General features: G+C 43.8%; 1 protein-coding gene across 1 annotated transcript in view; it reads left to right on the forward strand.

Annotated features, from left to right (window-relative positions):
* The window catches only part of LOC141145365 (RING finger protein 151-like), a 65768-nt gene that overhangs the window by 42868 nt on the left and 5982 nt on the right, over positions 1–16918 (forward strand). Inside the window, exons 3-4 of the mRNA XM_073631976.1 lie at positions 12881–13020; positions 16641–16803. Of these exons, the coding sequence (XP_073488077.1) occupies positions 12881–13020; positions 16641–16803 (303 nt within the window). The remainder of the gene's footprint in view (positions 1–12880; positions 13021–16640; positions 16804–16918) is intronic.

The raw sequence follows: 16918 nt of genomic DNA on the forward strand, positions 1-16918 counted from the left end.
TTATGTCGCTTCCGCCCTGCAGTGTCATGGAGATGGGTGGGGGCCATCTTCCCCTCACTCGTCTCCATGTACAGCCATGGGAAGGATCCGATTGCCTCTGCCGCTGCCAATGGCTCCGGTAAGTGGCGGAGGGCACCGGATCGCAGCGGGAGGGGAGCCCTCTCCCACCGATGATAAAAGTGATCTCGCGGCTAATCCACCGCAGAGACCACTTTTATCTTGTTCCAGACTGCCGGCCGAACACGGGGATACCGAGGTTATGGCAGCTAGCTGTTGCCATAACAATGATATCCGTCCTAAAAATAGGGACGTACATTGACGTGCGGCGGTCCAGAAGTGGTTAATTGGTCCAAGATGGACCTATATAAATATGCAATTAAGATCATACCTGGATTTTAGTTTTAATACATGTATTGCTGCCAAAAACATCAAAATATAAATATCATAAAACTACCAAAATAGTGGCAGAACTAAAGAGAAGGGTTTCTCAATGAAATTGCTTGGTCTCAGTGTGATGTAGTACACACAGGTGTCTATGGGAATCATGACGTTTCTGCAATCATGTGATTGTGGGAAGCTTGATTGGCTTCCTTTAGCGTTTCCTCAGGGCGCAGAACCGTGCGCCCCAACACTCCCACTATACAATTATTCTTTGTGATTGGTGGAGTCATGGAGGACATAGGGCGGTGCTTTTAGCTGAACTGCTTCACTTCCGGTCTGGCTGGTCAACTTTTCCCGGTCCCATGGTGGTGGAACACAAGGGTTGAGCATCCCTGAGTAGGCTGGCCAGCCATTAGACGATCCTGTACACCTCTCCGCCTGTTGCTACCTAGCCCATAGAACACAGGATTGGTCAGTGGAGTGCCCAGGGCAATCCTTGTCCAGCCTGCATCCAGTGCTCTATACAGGGCTGCTGATAAGGCATAAAGTTTATTGAGAGACTGTAACTGGAGGGACTATTTTTTCTATTTCGGCTCCTATGCGGATTTACACTGGCCGCATTTATCGATAGTAAGTTTAAAGTCCCGGCTCTCTCAGTCCTGTGCTGCTGGCGGAGGAGTGAATCGGCTCACACACTGCCTGCCTCCTTCAGCAAGTAAGTGCTGAGGGAATCAGCAGGAGAAGAACGGTGACAGGCTCAGGTCCGTGCAGCAGTCCATGTCCTCCATCCATCTCCCTGTGACAGACTTGGCAGCCAGCAGTGCACACAGAGGGATCCCTGGAAACACACAGTACATGCAGGGCCAGGACTGGGGGGAGGAAGGGGCACCTGCCATGCTATTGTCAATGACCTGACTCCTGCTACAGCAACACCTTTCACCTCCAACTTTACTTCCCCCTCTCTCCGTGTAATAGAACACTGTACACCTTCCCAATCACACCGATCATCCCCTCTCCCCCCTCTCCCCACTCCTTTACTTTCTGCCATTTGCTCTCCCCTCACATACAGACATCTCAAGTCTCCCGCAATTCGCAGGATACTCCCACATTTGACGGCGGGCTCAAGGACACCCGCGAGTGTGGCACGATCTCCCGGCTGAGCCTGCACTGCCACTCAGCGTGGAGCAGGGCCGGGTACCACAGGATATGGACTATATCAGCTGCCTATCATCATACAGGACTTTGCACCATGTCACAGCTCAGAAAGAAAACTAATATGGACTCAAACAGGCTTCCATCCGCCAGAAACACCGCATTGGCCCAAAGTCAGACTGGAGGCGCGGCCTGAACGCTGATTGGAGGGCAGGTGAGTGGGAGGCATTGGCTTTGCCCCTGTACCCGGAAGTCACTGAGCCGCTCTCGGATTGTTGGTGTGGAGGATAAAGGTACAGGGGGCAGGACATGTGACATCATGTATTTATACTCACGGCTCGTATGCGACATGTGTGTGCTCTGGTGCTTGTAGTTCCACTGCTACCCCACTCCCTAATTCACACAAGCTGTGTCTGTAAATTAATATTTGTACTCACTTGTGTGGTCTCTAGGTGTATACATGGATTGATCACTATATATATATATATATATATATATATATATATATATATATATACACACACAGTGAAAGACTCATTACATAATTGTTTTCTTATTAGATTAGTAGGAGTGTGCCCAGCCATTGGATGAATTTCTTCAATTGTCCTGGTGGTGTGAATGTGTACACAGTGTACAGGGTCAGCAGTGTGGGGGATGTGAGGCGAGTAGTGGTGTGCATGGTGCAACACTGTGTGCTACAATACATTGTGTGCAATGAGATTGCATTGATGGGCACTGACAAGGCTGCATTGATGGCACAGTGAGGCTGCAGATGGGCACAGTGAGGCTGCATTGTTGGCAATGATGAGGTGAATAAGTAGTGTGTAGTTGGTGAATAAATACTATGCACCCAAAAATCATTTACATGGGGGTGCCAGATTTGGGGGCCCCTTCTTAAAAAGGGGGCTTCCAGATTCCGATATGCCCCCTCGCCTGCAGACCCCCACAACCACCGACCAGGGTTGTGGGGGGAAGAGGCCCTTGTCCCCATCAACATGGGGACAAGGTGCTTTGGGGGGGGCAGAGCCACATGGCCCCCCCCCCCCCGGCTGAGGGCATGTGGCCTGGTTCAGGATTCAGGAGGGGGGCGCTCGCTCACCCCCCTCCCTGGCCTACCAGGCTGCATGCTTGGGATAAGGGTCTGGTATAATTTATTAGGGGGACCCTCATACTGTTTTTTTTTTTTCTCATATTTTATTGCCAGAAATTCCTTTGTTTACATTCAGCTGTCAGCTGAGGAGTCATCGGTTAAGGATGCAGCGGCCGACTTCTTGCCCTACTCCTTAAAAACCATCTTCCGCCCGCTCCTAAACTTTGCATCAAAAGTGTCAGTAATTAATCACATTACAGACTCTTTACCACATGAGTCATTTACCTCAAAATTCTTAGTAAGTTGCACATTTGAAAATGATTTACCACATTTTTTCAGTCATTATTTAACTCTTAGTGAATTGACCCCTATGTCTCTACAGGTTCACAATTAAAACTAAAGCAACAAAGATCAATAACATTTTACAGAGGCTTTAACCCTTCCCCATGCGATCAAAAACAGAAGAATGCCGTGGATGGCTATAGAGCAGCCCACTGTAAAGAATACCATTTTTTAAAAATTGTTTATTTATAACATTTTTCAAAAATTATACATTGCAATACAAAGATAAAGCATTTCAACTCTTGATAGTACAGAGCATTTTAACCCCTTCCCGCAGACCGTACGCACATATGCGTACTCGGCTTTCCGGGGTTATACCGGGATGATGCCCGCAGCTGCAGGCATCATCCCGGTACCGTTGTTTACAGCGGGCGATCGGCTACCCGTGTATAACAACCGATGCGGCTAAAAGCCGCTCGGTTGTTATACCGGAGGAGCGGGAGGGGACATCTCCCCCCTCCCGCCGCCTCCCGCCGCTGTTACCGGGCCTCCCGTGCGATCGGGAGGCCCGGTATCCAATCGGGTACCTTCGGCGGCTGGGGGTGGGCTGGAACGAAGCTGTGAGCGGCTTCGTTCCAGCCTTCTTGTTGTAAACGCGGAAGCGACGTCGTGACGTCACTTCCCGTTTACTCGGCTGCCAATGGCACCGAATTTAAAAAAGTACACAGTATTCAGAATCGCCGTTTTCGGCGATCTGAATACTTTGAAGTGTAAAGGAGGGATCGGGGGTCTTTTAGAGTACCTGTCACCACCTATTACTGTCACAAGGGATGTTTACATTCCTTGTGACAGCAATAAAAGTAAAAAAAAAAATTTTAAAACACAATTTATAAAATAAAAAAAAAAATAAAATTAATAAAAAAAAAAAATTTTTTTAAAGTGCCCCTGTCCCCGCGAGCTTGCGCAGCGAAGAAAACGCATACGGAAGTAGCGCCCGCATATGTAAACGGTGTTCAAATCACACATGTGAGGTATCGCCGCGATCGTCAGAGCAAGAGCAATAATTCTAGCCCTAGACCTCCTCTGTAACTCTAACCTGGTAACCGTAAAAAAAATTTAAAGTGTCGCCTATGGAAATTCATAGGTACCGTAGTTTGTCGCCATTCCACGAGTGCATGCAATTATAAAGGGTGACATGTTTGGTATCTATTTACTTGACGTAATATCATCTTTCACATTATACAAAAAAATTGGGGTAACTTTACTGTTTGGATTTTTTAAAATTCATGAAAGTGTCCCTTTTCCAAAAATTTGCGTTTAAAACACCGCTGCACAAATACCGTGTGATAAAAAATATTGCAACAATCGCCATTTTATTCTCTAGATTCTCTGCTAAAAAAATATATATAATGTTTGGGGGTTCTAAGTAAGTAATTTCTAGCAAAAAATATGGATTTTAACTTGTAAACACCAAATTTCAAAAATAGGTTTAGTCATGAAAGGGGTATATATAAACTTGTGGAACTGAACGTGGATACAGGTATGTTCACATACAAGCGTCTTCCAACAATGGATCATTCAAATATAGTTATCATACCATATCATATGGTAAACAAAATGAGGAAAGAATATATAGTTTTGAATAATAACAATACAAAAGAGAAAAGGAAGCAAGGTACAACGTAATCAGGAGATGGCACCAGGAGATTCAGGAGGCTTGAAGGTTATCAGATTCAAGGGGGTACGCAGAGTCGTCCCATGTCTTCCATATTTTATAAAAGAAGGGTAGTGTGTCCTCAATTTTAGCAGTCAAGTGTTCCATCCCATGTATATCAGCCATTATGGAAAGAAAGTGATGGAATGTGGGGGGAGAAGTGGAGAGCCAATGTCTAGGGATAGTTCTCTTTGCGGCCAAAAGGATAAAGAACATATGTTTCCGTGACGCTTTAGATATTCCTGGGAGAGGGAGCCCTAGAAGGAAATGCATGGGATTCAAAGGTATGGGTGTAGATAATAACGTTTGTAGAAGATCCCGAATCTTAGTCCAAAGAGAATACCATTTTTAATAATTTCCCACAGGGTGATTCCACACTTTGAAGTTTGAAAAGAACAAGACAAAATAAATACTGTAGACTATAGTAATTTTAAGTATTGTGTGTATACCTGTAGACTATAGTATGTATGTGGCAACAATTAACACAATCATCAAAGATGTATATATACATTTTATTATTTACATTATACTATAAATTCACTACCACATATGTAGCCAAGTCCCAGGTCCCCTTTGGTCTAATGAGAACCTCCAGAGTCAGGGACAGCTGGCATCCTATGTAGAGTGGCTTACGAGGCATGGTGGGTGTAATGCAAGGTAGATTCATGTACGCTAAACACTTTATAGATGCAAAGATTTTTTTTCTCTTAACAGAACCGTGGAAGTGGGGGTTTAGGGCCAGGACACCCTTCAGTAGTTGCAATGTTAATTGTCAGACTCTGAGACTTCTATTAGGTAGACAGCCATGCAGGGAAAGGCACCCAGCCGGATATCACATCTGCATATGTAGACACGCTGTCTCCTATGGCAACAATCTTGAAAGGTTCCTAACAAAAGGTTACAATGAACTCTTTTACTTCCTCTACAATCTCCTATTGTAGATCTTCACTCAACTAAGCTCCCAGTCTCTCTCACTAGACTTACTGATCCACTGCCACTGGATCCCCTGAGCTCTTCCAACCTTCTCACTCAGTATCTTCCTCAAGCGTCAGCCCCGCATCCCTGCTGGCCTGTCCCCACTCAAAAATTTCAGGGCGGGTCTTAAACAGCAAGGGGTGTGGCCTTGACAAGAAGGGGTGGGTCATATTTATGAGTTTAATCAGGCCTAGGGCAGCACAAAACCTAAAATACACTACTGCGTATGAGTGCATTTTTGTGGTGTGAACTGGCCCTAAAAATGCATACACAGTGATTTCCATGTATTCCAATGGCTCTAGTTCACACCAGTGCAGTCATTTCCAGTCAGTTTCTGGTGCAGAAACTGACCGGAAACTGACTGGAACTGACTGCATTGGTGTGAACTGGAGCCATTGGAATACATGGAAAACACAGCATGCAGAAAAAAAGTGCATGGAACTGCATCTGGTGTGAACTGGCCCTTACAGTTTTTGGGCATCTATCCATAAGGCCCCTTTCACACTGGGGCGGTGGGGGCGTTGGCGGTACAACAGCGCTATTTTTAGCGCTGCTGTACCGTCGTTCTTGCAGCGGTATTCGGCCGCTAGCAGTGCGGTTTTACCCCCCGCTGGCGGCCGAAAAAGGGTTAAAATCCCTCGTACAGCGCGGCTATAGCCGCGGTATTGCCGCGGTATAGCCGCGCTGTCCCATTGATTTCAATGGGCAGGAGCGGGGAAGAAGCGGTGAATACACCGCTCCTTCCCCGCTCCAAAAAAGCGGTTTGCAGGACTTTTTTCACCGCCCTGCCTGCGCACCGCTTCAGTGTGAAAGCCCTCGGGCTTTCACACTGAACAAACAGCGGAGGCTGTTTAGGGGCGGTTTTCAGGCGGTATTTTTAGCGCAATACCGCTTGAAAACAGCTCCAGTGTGAAAGGGGTCTAATTTTCGTCTTTCCAGTTACTGATTAGATACATAAGAGTTCTGCAGCTTCCACAAATTAGACCCCTTTCACACCAAGGCGTTTTTGCAGCGTTTTAGCGCTAAAAATAACGCTATTAAAACGCTCATAAAACGCTCATAAAACACTCCTCATGCATCTCAATGGACCCTTTCATAATGAGGCGTTGCGCTGTCGGGGCGTTGAGAAAAGTCCTGCAAGCAGCATCTTTGGAGCAGCTTTTGGGCGTTGAAAAAAGCGCTTCAAAAACGCCCCTCTCCATCGAAATGAATTGAAAACGCTGTAAAAACGCCTGAATAGCGCCTATAATCCGCCCTGAGCTGTAGAAAATTCACATGATCTCACAAAAAGGTAAACATGCAAGCAGAAAAGAGAACATCTACAACAACAGGACTGAAATTGTGGGAAGGTCAGAATGATTAAACAGACCATCAAAGTGCCAAAAAAACTAAATTAAAGTGCCAAAAAATAATTAATTCCAGAAAAATGAAGATTTAAAGTAAAACAAGACACTGCTTGTTACTTTACAAGACACTGCTTGTTTTACATGATCTCACAAAGGATAAACATGCAAGCAGAAAGATGGCATCAATAACACATGCTTCAATAACGCTTGAAAAACGCTGTTAAAACGCCTGCAGCGTTGCGATAATTTTACCGCTAGCGCCCCTAAAACGCGGTAAAAACGCTGTAATAACGCTAAGGTGTTATGATCTTTTTCCCATTGTGCAGTTGCAGTTTTAATATGTAAGATTTTTTTTTTTTTAATATCGACCCATAAAAAGGGTGCAACAGGGTTCTGAGTGTCTACATTTAAAAAAATCAGTAAGTCGAGGGAGAACACCAGGGGTAAAAAATGTTTTAACTAAAAGGAGTTTAATTATTTTAGAGATCATGGGTAATTGGTGAAAGATCCAACAGCCCCTAGAGCTAATGTGTCGAACACAAGGCCCGGGGGAGGAATCCGGCCTGACAGGCTATTTTATGTAGCGCCCCACTCATCTCCGTCCCCACCTTGTCTCAGCAGTCGGCAGCTGAGAGGAGGACAAAACTCCTCTACCAGATGCTGCTTTTCTCTGTGCAGCCGCAGCACCCCCTTTTCTCCGCTTCCACTGGTCTCAGCATTCAGCAGACTCTGGCAGATGACTCCAGCCCTCCTCTGGTCCTCCTCCAGACCCTGAACTTTCTGCTGCCCAGCTCTGCCCCCAGGTTCTTCCCAGCATCAGCACAAGGTAACAAGGTAAGGGATGTAAGGGATGGTGGGTAGGTTCTTGATATCTGATGTAAGAGGGGTGGGGTGCTCTGGACATCTAGTCTTACAGATACAACTGGCCCTTTGAGGGCAACCATAATGCTGATGAGGCCCTCGATGAAATTGAGCTTAACACCCCTGCCCTAGAGCATAGGGTACATGAAAAGCTTGCTGCATGACCTGATTATTTTGTAGGCCTTTACATCTTGCAGTGTTTTCTTATACTAGTGGCCACTTAAAAAAAAAGGGAATTTTCTCATATGGAGTGATATTTTTTCTCTATAAAGTGCTAAAACTCCTGTTTTATATATACTGTACAGTATATATTTTTTATTCAATTTTTAATACTGAATACAATTATATAATATTTAATATATTTATTTAAAGGAGGAATTCTAACTGTTTTTATGCACAAAAATGTCAATATCCGGTTGCATAGTCTGCAGGATGGCTTGACACCTTTCTGGCATAAAATGCACTACATTTTTAAGCTTCTATGGTGTAGTATAATACCAACACCACACTTTAGTCTTGTCCATAGATTTTCATTAGATTTAGGGTCCAGGCTGTTTACTGGCCAGTCAATAACCATAATATAATGGGGTCCTTGGTTTGTGTCCTGGTCAGAACACTATCTGAATTGAGTTTGCATGTTCTCCCTGTGCTTGCATGAGTCATGCCAGAAGATTAATTGGCTCCCGGTAGTATGATATTCTACTAAATGCACTCGGGATGGCTCTTCTACCATCTGCCCCAAAGGAGATAAAATAACTTTAAGGCCCTTGGGAGAAAAGTGCGTTAGACTTATAACTTATTTATGTTTGAACTCCAGGCAAGCAGATAAATATACAGTTGTAGTATGTGAATATATAGATTTTAAGGCTTTTTTCCATTTATTTTTACATGCTGATCTGGCCAGTGAGTCTGTTATTTAACTTACTTCAACAGACCAAGCTGTTCAGACGAAGTAGAAGTTGGAGGGTTGAGTCAAACCATTTACCAGTGACAAGGATGGTTAGAATTGTCAGTTTTTATTTATTCATGTAAAACCTTTATCCCAAAAAGAAAAAAAAACTGCTGTTGTAGCTGCTTATTAATGAGGAAATAAACTTCCTCTGCAAACATTTACCTATAGGTAAGCCTACAATAAGGCTTACCTATAGGTTTTGAAAATATCTCCTAAACCTGTACAGTTTAGGAGATATTCCCAGTGCATGCAGCCAGTGACATCACTGGCGAATGCGCTGAGAAGGAACGGCCCACAGGTACCGTTCCTTCCAAGCCTGTGTCGTGGACGGCAGCTCAGTGACATCATCGCGGCTCCGGCCAATCACAGCGCCAGGGCCCGCAAACCCAGAAGAAGCTCCGGGAAAGACAGTGGTGTGCGGGGACCGCTGCAACAGCTTCGTTTTAAGGTAAGTCTTTCATAATGAGCTAGTACGCGATACATACTAGCTCATTATACCTTTGTCTTGCAGGTTTTTTTTGGGGGGGGTATTTTTTCAGAGGTTTACAACCTCTTTAGGTGTTAGCTAGAGTTTAGCTCTAATTAGTCAAGTCCATCTAAATCTTCTAGTCTAACACTACCTTCTCCCCAGACTGACAATGCTGCTGTACAGAGGTGTCTGCTTTACTACTTTATCCAGAATGCAGACACCCTAAAGCCTGGTACAAACTAATAGTTTTTTTTCGTGCAACCTAGCCAAAAAACTGACAGCTCCAGTTGGATCTCCCCCCGCTGAGTGTTCTGGCCCCCCTTCCAGAACACTCCGATTAGTGCTCTCTGCCATTGGCTGAGAGCGTTGATCAGGAGTCGGTCGGCTGCCGGTTTTCCAGCATGCATGTCTGACATGACTAAGCTCCAAGGGGCGGAGTGAAATGCGTTGGGATCGTGACCTGATGGGAGCCCAGGCTAAGGTGGTCTCTCCCATAACCATCACAGAACACCATGGATGTGCGGCACCAGGGATCCTTCCTCTCTTCCTTTTAGTGACTATGGGAGCTTGGACAAGCTCCATCCCTTGCTGGCACTTCTACAGTGGATGCGGCATCAGCCACACTACCCCCCACAGTAATCAAGCCTGAGCGGCACACTAACAAATCGCGGGTCACAGCGGGTCGAATCGTGGGACAGACAGACATACACATGGGCCGACAAAGGTTTTTTTTTAACTGGCCGTTTTCTCCCGAAAATCGGCCATTATGTTCCCGGCTTAAGACAGGAGGTGTGTTACTGGTCAGATCACCAGAGGAAATAAGGGAAAAAAAGCAATAAAATGCAGCCACCACATCTAATGATTGGTAAGCTGCAATACATAACATTTTTGTTTTTGGGTTTAATACTGTTTTAACTGCTAAGGGATCGGAGCTGGTTTACTTGCTAAAGATTTGTAAGTCCTCTCTGTTAGTCATGTGATACAGGGATCCCTGCCAGACAGAAAAATATGATCTCTTACTTCCCTGATGACAACACTGCAATTTGTGATTGGTCAGTGAAGGACCAGTAGTACACCAATGAGGTCTTCTTTGTTCTGCCGAACTGTGTAGGTATGATCACAGTATAGGACTGAACGTGTACTGCAAAGTAATATAGCCATGACTTGATCATAGTGCTGCTCTGTAGAGGATCACAGGAGGTATCAAGATTCAAGTACTTGTGCTTTCAGGCAAACTTAACCTCTTCCCGCAGGCCATACGCATATATGCGGCCTCTCTACGGGTGGGCTTTAATGCAGAGAGGCTGCGTATACAACGGGTAAAATAAGTATTGAACACTTCACCAGGTAGGTAGTTCTAGGTAAATATATTTCTAAAAGTGTTATTGACAGGAAATGTTCACAACATGTCAGAACAACCCATACAATTCATACATACAAAGACACCAAAACAAATACGTTCAGAAATTAAGTCGCATGCATTGCTCAAGTGTGATTTTGGCCCACTCTTCCACACAAACAGTCTTTACATTTTGAAGGCTCCGTGAGCCTCTTCTATGAACTCCGATCTTTAGGTCTTTCCATAGATTTTCTGTTGGATTCAAGTCAGGTGATTGGCTGGGCCATTCTAGCAGCTTTATTTTCTTTCTTTGAAACCTATTGAGAGTTTCCTTGGCTTTGTGTTTGGGATCATTGTCTTGCTAAAATGTCCACCCTTGTTCCATCTTCATTATGCTGGTAGATGGTAGCAGATTTTTTATCAAGAATGTCATGGTACATTTTTCCATTCATCCTTCCTTCAATGATATAAAGTTTGCCAGTACCCTATGCTGAAAAACAACCCCACACAATGATGTTCCCACCTCCAAACTTCACTGTTGGTATGGGAGGTGTTTTTGGGGTGATGTGCAGTGCCATTTGACCTCCAAACATGGTGTGTATTATGGCATCCAAAGTGTTCAATTTTGGTGTCATCTAACCAGACTATATTCTCCCAGTATTTCAAAGGCTTGTCTAAATGTTGTGCAGTAAACTTTAAACGAGCTTCAACATGCTTTTTCTTCAGCAGTGGAGTCTTGCGTGGTGAGGGTGGATACAGGTCATGGTGGTTGAGTACATTACTTATTGTTTTCTTTGAAACAATTGTACCTGCTAATTCCAGGTCTTTCTGAAGCTCTTCACAAGTGGTCATTGGCTCTTGGACAACTCTTCTGATGATTCTTTTTACTCCTCTGTCAGAAATCTTGTGAGGAGCGTCTGGTTGTGGCCAGTTTATGGTGAAATTATGTTCCTTCCACTTCCGGATTGTGGCCCCAAGAGTCCTCACTGGAACATTCAGAAGTTTAGAAATTCTTCTGTAACCAATGCTATCAGTATGTGAGAGAGCTCTTTGCTTTTACCCATCATGAGATGTTTCTTGTTATGAGTAATTGTAATGAGACACCTTTTTATAGGCCATCCGTTGAGACTGAACCAGCTGATATTAATTTGAACTGACAAGGGTCAGGATTGATTTCTAATTACTGATAGATTTCAGCTGGTGTCTTGGCTTTACATGTCTTTTTGCACCTCCCTTTCTTCATGTGTTCAATACCTGTGTCATTCCATTTGATACACATAACTTAATTTCTGAACTTATTTGTTTTGGTTTCTTTGTATGTATGGATTTCATGGGTTGTTACCAACATGTGGTGAACAATTTATGTATATAGCACCTTTAGAAATAGGTTTACCTTGAAAAATGGTGACATGTTCAATAATTATTTTATCCACTGTATGTTTTTTTGGACATGCATTACTCCACTTTTCTCTGGGTACACGGCTTATAAGTACTGTGCACTTTTATCTACCTTAAATCTTTACATTGAATTTTATATTTTATCAACAACAAAACATACAGTGCTTTCCCCCAAAAAATTAAAACCCATCCAACTTTCTTTGAAAAAAAAAATGTCAACAGTATAAGATGATAAATATGTGTGTTGGGCTAGTGGTTCATCATTGAAAGCTTAACCACTTCAGCTCTGGAAGGTTTTACCACCTTAAAGCGGAGTTCCACCCAAAAGCCCAACCCTGCCATATTTAACCACTTAAAGGGCCGGGAGGCGTCAGTGGGAAGGGTTTAATATATTGTCACCCAATATGGTTGCTAACTACGCAAGCATAAACTGGATAAAGGAAGAATATTTTTTTGTATCTCAATGTGGGGTGTTCCTGTTGCTGGTACAATTGAGTTCTCTCAGTGGAGATGAGATGTGAGCATGGAGCCTGATCTCACCTGAAGCGGTATGCAGAATATTTGACTGTGGATATTTTCTACTGCCCTTATAATCCCTTCTGTTTATAAAGCCAATATTGCCCATTTTGGGGTATGTGGGGTTATCAAACGGATGTGGCATCCAACAATGGTGCTAAAATATACACTTATGGTGCCTACAAATACCAACATTAGTGTGTTCAAATAAATCCATGTGGAGCTCGAAATCTTAAGCCCAGACTTTACATGCAATACCAGCTGAACCAAATTACAGATCCTTGGCAGGCAAAACAGTTCACATCCATCTATTTTAAACATGTATTTCACTGTACAGCTTAAATGTCAAACAAGAAGCAAGCATTTAAATTCAAAACATGTTCATTGTGATTTGTTTTAACACAGATACATGAGAAATGATCTAAGCAGACTTCAGATCCAGTGTAAGAACTGTCGAAGCGGCTGTGGTATGGTTTGTTCCCTGGAATCTATAGACAGGCATGAGAGAGAGTGTGAATATGAGCGCATGTCCTGTATAAACGCTGGTGAGTGTCTACACTGATAAAGTGTATGTCATAACAAAATAGTAAAAAAAAAGTATGTATATCGCTGTTAAAACGTTATGTGTTTTTAATCAGCTTTCTGATTAAATAAGCCTTTCAAACCAGCCACCAGGAGAAATGTGTTTTTGTGGCAGCGTTTAGATCAGTGGGAAGTGTGTCTGTGCCTTACACCAACAATGCATAATCTTACACAGTGGTCTCCAAACTGCAGCCTGTGGGCCAGATGTGGCCCATTGCTTGCATTTATCCAGGACTTTGGGAACTATTCCTCCTGCTGACATCAATGATGCGGCACCATTCCTTCAAGTGACATCAAGAATGGGCCATAATTCCTCCCACTGACACCCAGTGGTGGCGCACCATACTTTCCACTGATCTAAATGATGGAACACTGTTCTTCCCACTGACACCAATGATGGGGCAATATTCCTCATACTGACACCAACGACGGGGCACTATTCCTTCCACCAACATTAACGATGGGGCACAATTCATAATTTTTTTACTCCCACTGACCACCAAACAGGAGGCCATGTTTACTTCCACTGACGCCGAGGCATTTTCTGCTCTTACTGGTGTCAGTTATTTTGGCCTCCCTCAGGGGTGGACTGATAACTCATGGGGCCCCCAGGCAATAGGAGATTTTGGGGCCCCAGGCAATCAGAGATTATGGGGCCACACAGTATACACACACAGAGTATACAATCACACAGTATACACATACACGTACACACAGTATACACAGACAGATGTAAAAAAAACACAGATTTATACATAGTCTCCCTGGTTTTACTGAGGCTGGCAACCCTGATGGGGCCCCCTAGTGGCCCAGGGGACCCCTGGCAGTGCCCGAGTGGCTCAATGGTCAGTCCACCCCTGGCCTCCCTAAAGTCTGAAGGACAGTAAGCTGGCTTTTTGTTTAGAAAGTTTGGAGACCCCTGCTCTTGAATATCACATTATGGACAGATAATATACTGTATGTCCTCTTTGTTCAAGGTAGCAGAGATCTTTCTTATTGTTCCTAAATCAGGCACCTGCTCAGCTTTAGCTGAAGAAGAGGAATGGTCACAGTTCAGATTTTGTAACTCTATAACATATGCCTCGCAGTTAGTTAGTCGAAACATAAAGATTTTTTTTCCTTCACAAAAAGACATGTTGATTTTCTGAAATAACATTTGTATATGCTAGGTCAGGGGTAGGCAACCTCGGCTCTCCAGCTGTAGTGAAACGACAAGTCCCATGAGACATTGCAAGACCCTGACAATCACAGGTATGGCTCCTAGAGGCAGAGGCATGATGGGATATGTAGTTTCAAAACAGCTGGATTGCCGAGGTTGCCTACCCCTGTGCTAAGTGTTCAATTCGTATTCCAAAATTCTTTTTTAAATCTTTATGGAATCCCCTATGCTGGTGTTCAATTTGTATTCCAAAATCCTTATGGAATTCCATAGGAGACCTAGTGCATAAAGTGCTTGGTCCCATTCTGATTCATAGTTGCATTATGTTGTAAAAATATATCTTTTTTTTCTCTTTCTGTTGGCTGTAGCTGCACCCCAGACTGAAGCCCAATTTATGATTCCCATGGAAGAGTTACAGCACAGCACTAGCCTGGAATTTACCTTCACTCTCATTGAGCTGGATCCTGTATGTGGAACCCCGAGCCCACATAGCACCAGCAGCCAACACCACTATCTTCTCCCACTTCTGCTGCTTGCTGATCTGGGGAAAGAGACTATAGTAGTAGCTGCCAGACTGTGTTCTGGGCTTCTGTTTTTACGAATGATGGTGCTTGTCTCCAGTGCGCTGTCATGCATAACACGAGCCAGGAGCTAGCACTGTAGTCTCTCTCCCAAGAATAGCAGGCAGGCTGTGTATTTTGTTTGCACTGTCTGCTCTCTCCCCTTCCACATGTACTGCTAATCTCCCTGACAGTACCCTAATATCTGGAACTAGCAAAAGCTCTTTCTACACAGTGTACTGTCATAGAGTCTGGGTTGGGATGATGCAATGCTGGTGATTCATCTGTCTTGTCATGTGCTGTTATCAGTTGCCAACATTGATCTCTCTGAGAACTACAGAACACCTCCCCCTTATGTTATGGAGCTGAGGAGGGTGGAAGAGTTGTTTTCCTAAAGCACTTCCTTTGTTTAGGGAGACATTGCTGCTTCTCTATAAATACAGTACAGTGAGTGAGTGTTGTCACCCTAACATAGGGAGTGTGTTACTGGCATAATCACCAGGTGAAAATAAGGCAGGGAGACATGCAGCTCTTACATCTAAGGACTGGTAAGTTACAATTTTTTTGTTCTTGGGTTTAGATATACTTTCAGGGCCAGTTCACACCACATGCAGTCCACTGCATTTTTTTCTGCATCAAAAGCGCATGGAAAGATTCTATGGTTTTCAATTGCATAGTTCACACCAGTGTTTGCAGTTCCAGTTCCAGAAAAAAAGTAGAAAATGCTGCATTTTTCTTTTCCTGCACTGGACTGTACTGGAACGCTGTAAAAAGCATCAAAAACACACCTAAACGCACTGGAACACACATGTCCTTATTTAAGGGTGAGAAAAAAGAGGGGGAATAAATGCACTGGAATGCATCAAAAACGGGCATGCAGAAAAGCATCTGGAACGCATCCGGACGGCTTTTCTATGGTGTGAACTGGCCCTATAACCTACTTCCCATGTGTTTTTGATGCAGAAAAAAACGCACTGGACTGCATGTGGTCTAAACTGACCCTCAAACTAAACGTCATCATTACATTGTTTCCCCATACTTGTAGCAAGTCCTCTCTTGTGTCGAAACTGATTACTCCCAATTTCCTATAAATAAGCATCTCTACAGTATAACCCATTGAAACTGCAGCAGCTATCTTGAGCCCATCTTAAATTCCTGTCTGCATTACTTCAGTCATTTATCAATCACTTCTCCCTCTGATCTGTTCTGTTGTTGACCTGTCTCTCTCAGCCAAGAGCTTTCTCTGCTATCAACTTTTTTGTTCCTGAGCTTTATGTGAAAGAACACACCCCCGGCTTTCCTTTAGATGTGCATGATCAAGCAACAAATGAGCAGACTGCACAGGTTAGATCTGCAGCACCCAGTGGCCAGCACTCACATTTAGCATAGGTTCACACTGAGCTGCGGGAATGAAGCTGTGTGAGTTCATCTGAACTTGCACAATTTCACTCCCGCATGTCAGTTGCAATTTCAGAGACATCTGTGCAGCTTTCTGCACAGATGACAATGCAAATCGCAGCCCGAAATCGCAAAAGGTAGTACAGAAACTTCTTTTTGAAACCAGTGCAGTGCCACATCGCATCTATTAGTACAGTGCCATTGACGGCAATTGCCGCCAATTTGACATGCGATGTGACATTTACAAGACTTTACAAGAGTCTGCCAGCCACTTCCACCAAACTCAAGGCAAAGTGCTACAAAGATACCCAGTTGGTCTCAAAAGAAGTATTTTATGAAAAACAAAATTATTGATTTTTTTTTTTTTTGCATGCATGCATGTTGACCAGGGGGAGGGGAGAACAAAGGTATATATTATATGAGCACACTACACTTCAGCTTTAAGTGGATTATTTTTGACTACTAGGTTGCCCTGCTCAGTTTGAGCGAAGAAACCTGGACAGCCATCTGGCAGTGTGTGAACACCGAAGCCGAGAGTGCCCAAATGGTTGTGGTTATGCCATTCTTAGTGCTGAAGATTTACAGCATAACTGCATAGCTGAAATGAGGACGGAACTTGAGCTTCTAAGGTAGCAACCATTACATTACAGTTAGAGTGTACAATTCTCTGATTTTTAAAATGTATGTGGTGTGCAGAGGGAAACAATCTTGTTTTGTGTTGAATCCTTTTTTCGATGAAAACTA

Source organism: Aquarana catesbeiana, linkage group LG05 (genome assembly GCF_042186555.1).
Source record: "Aquarana catesbeiana isolate 2022-GZ linkage group LG05, ASM4218655v1, whole genome shotgun sequence".
Classification (NCBI taxonomy): domain Eukaryota; kingdom Metazoa; phylum Chordata; class Amphibia; order Anura; family Ranidae; genus Aquarana; species Aquarana catesbeiana.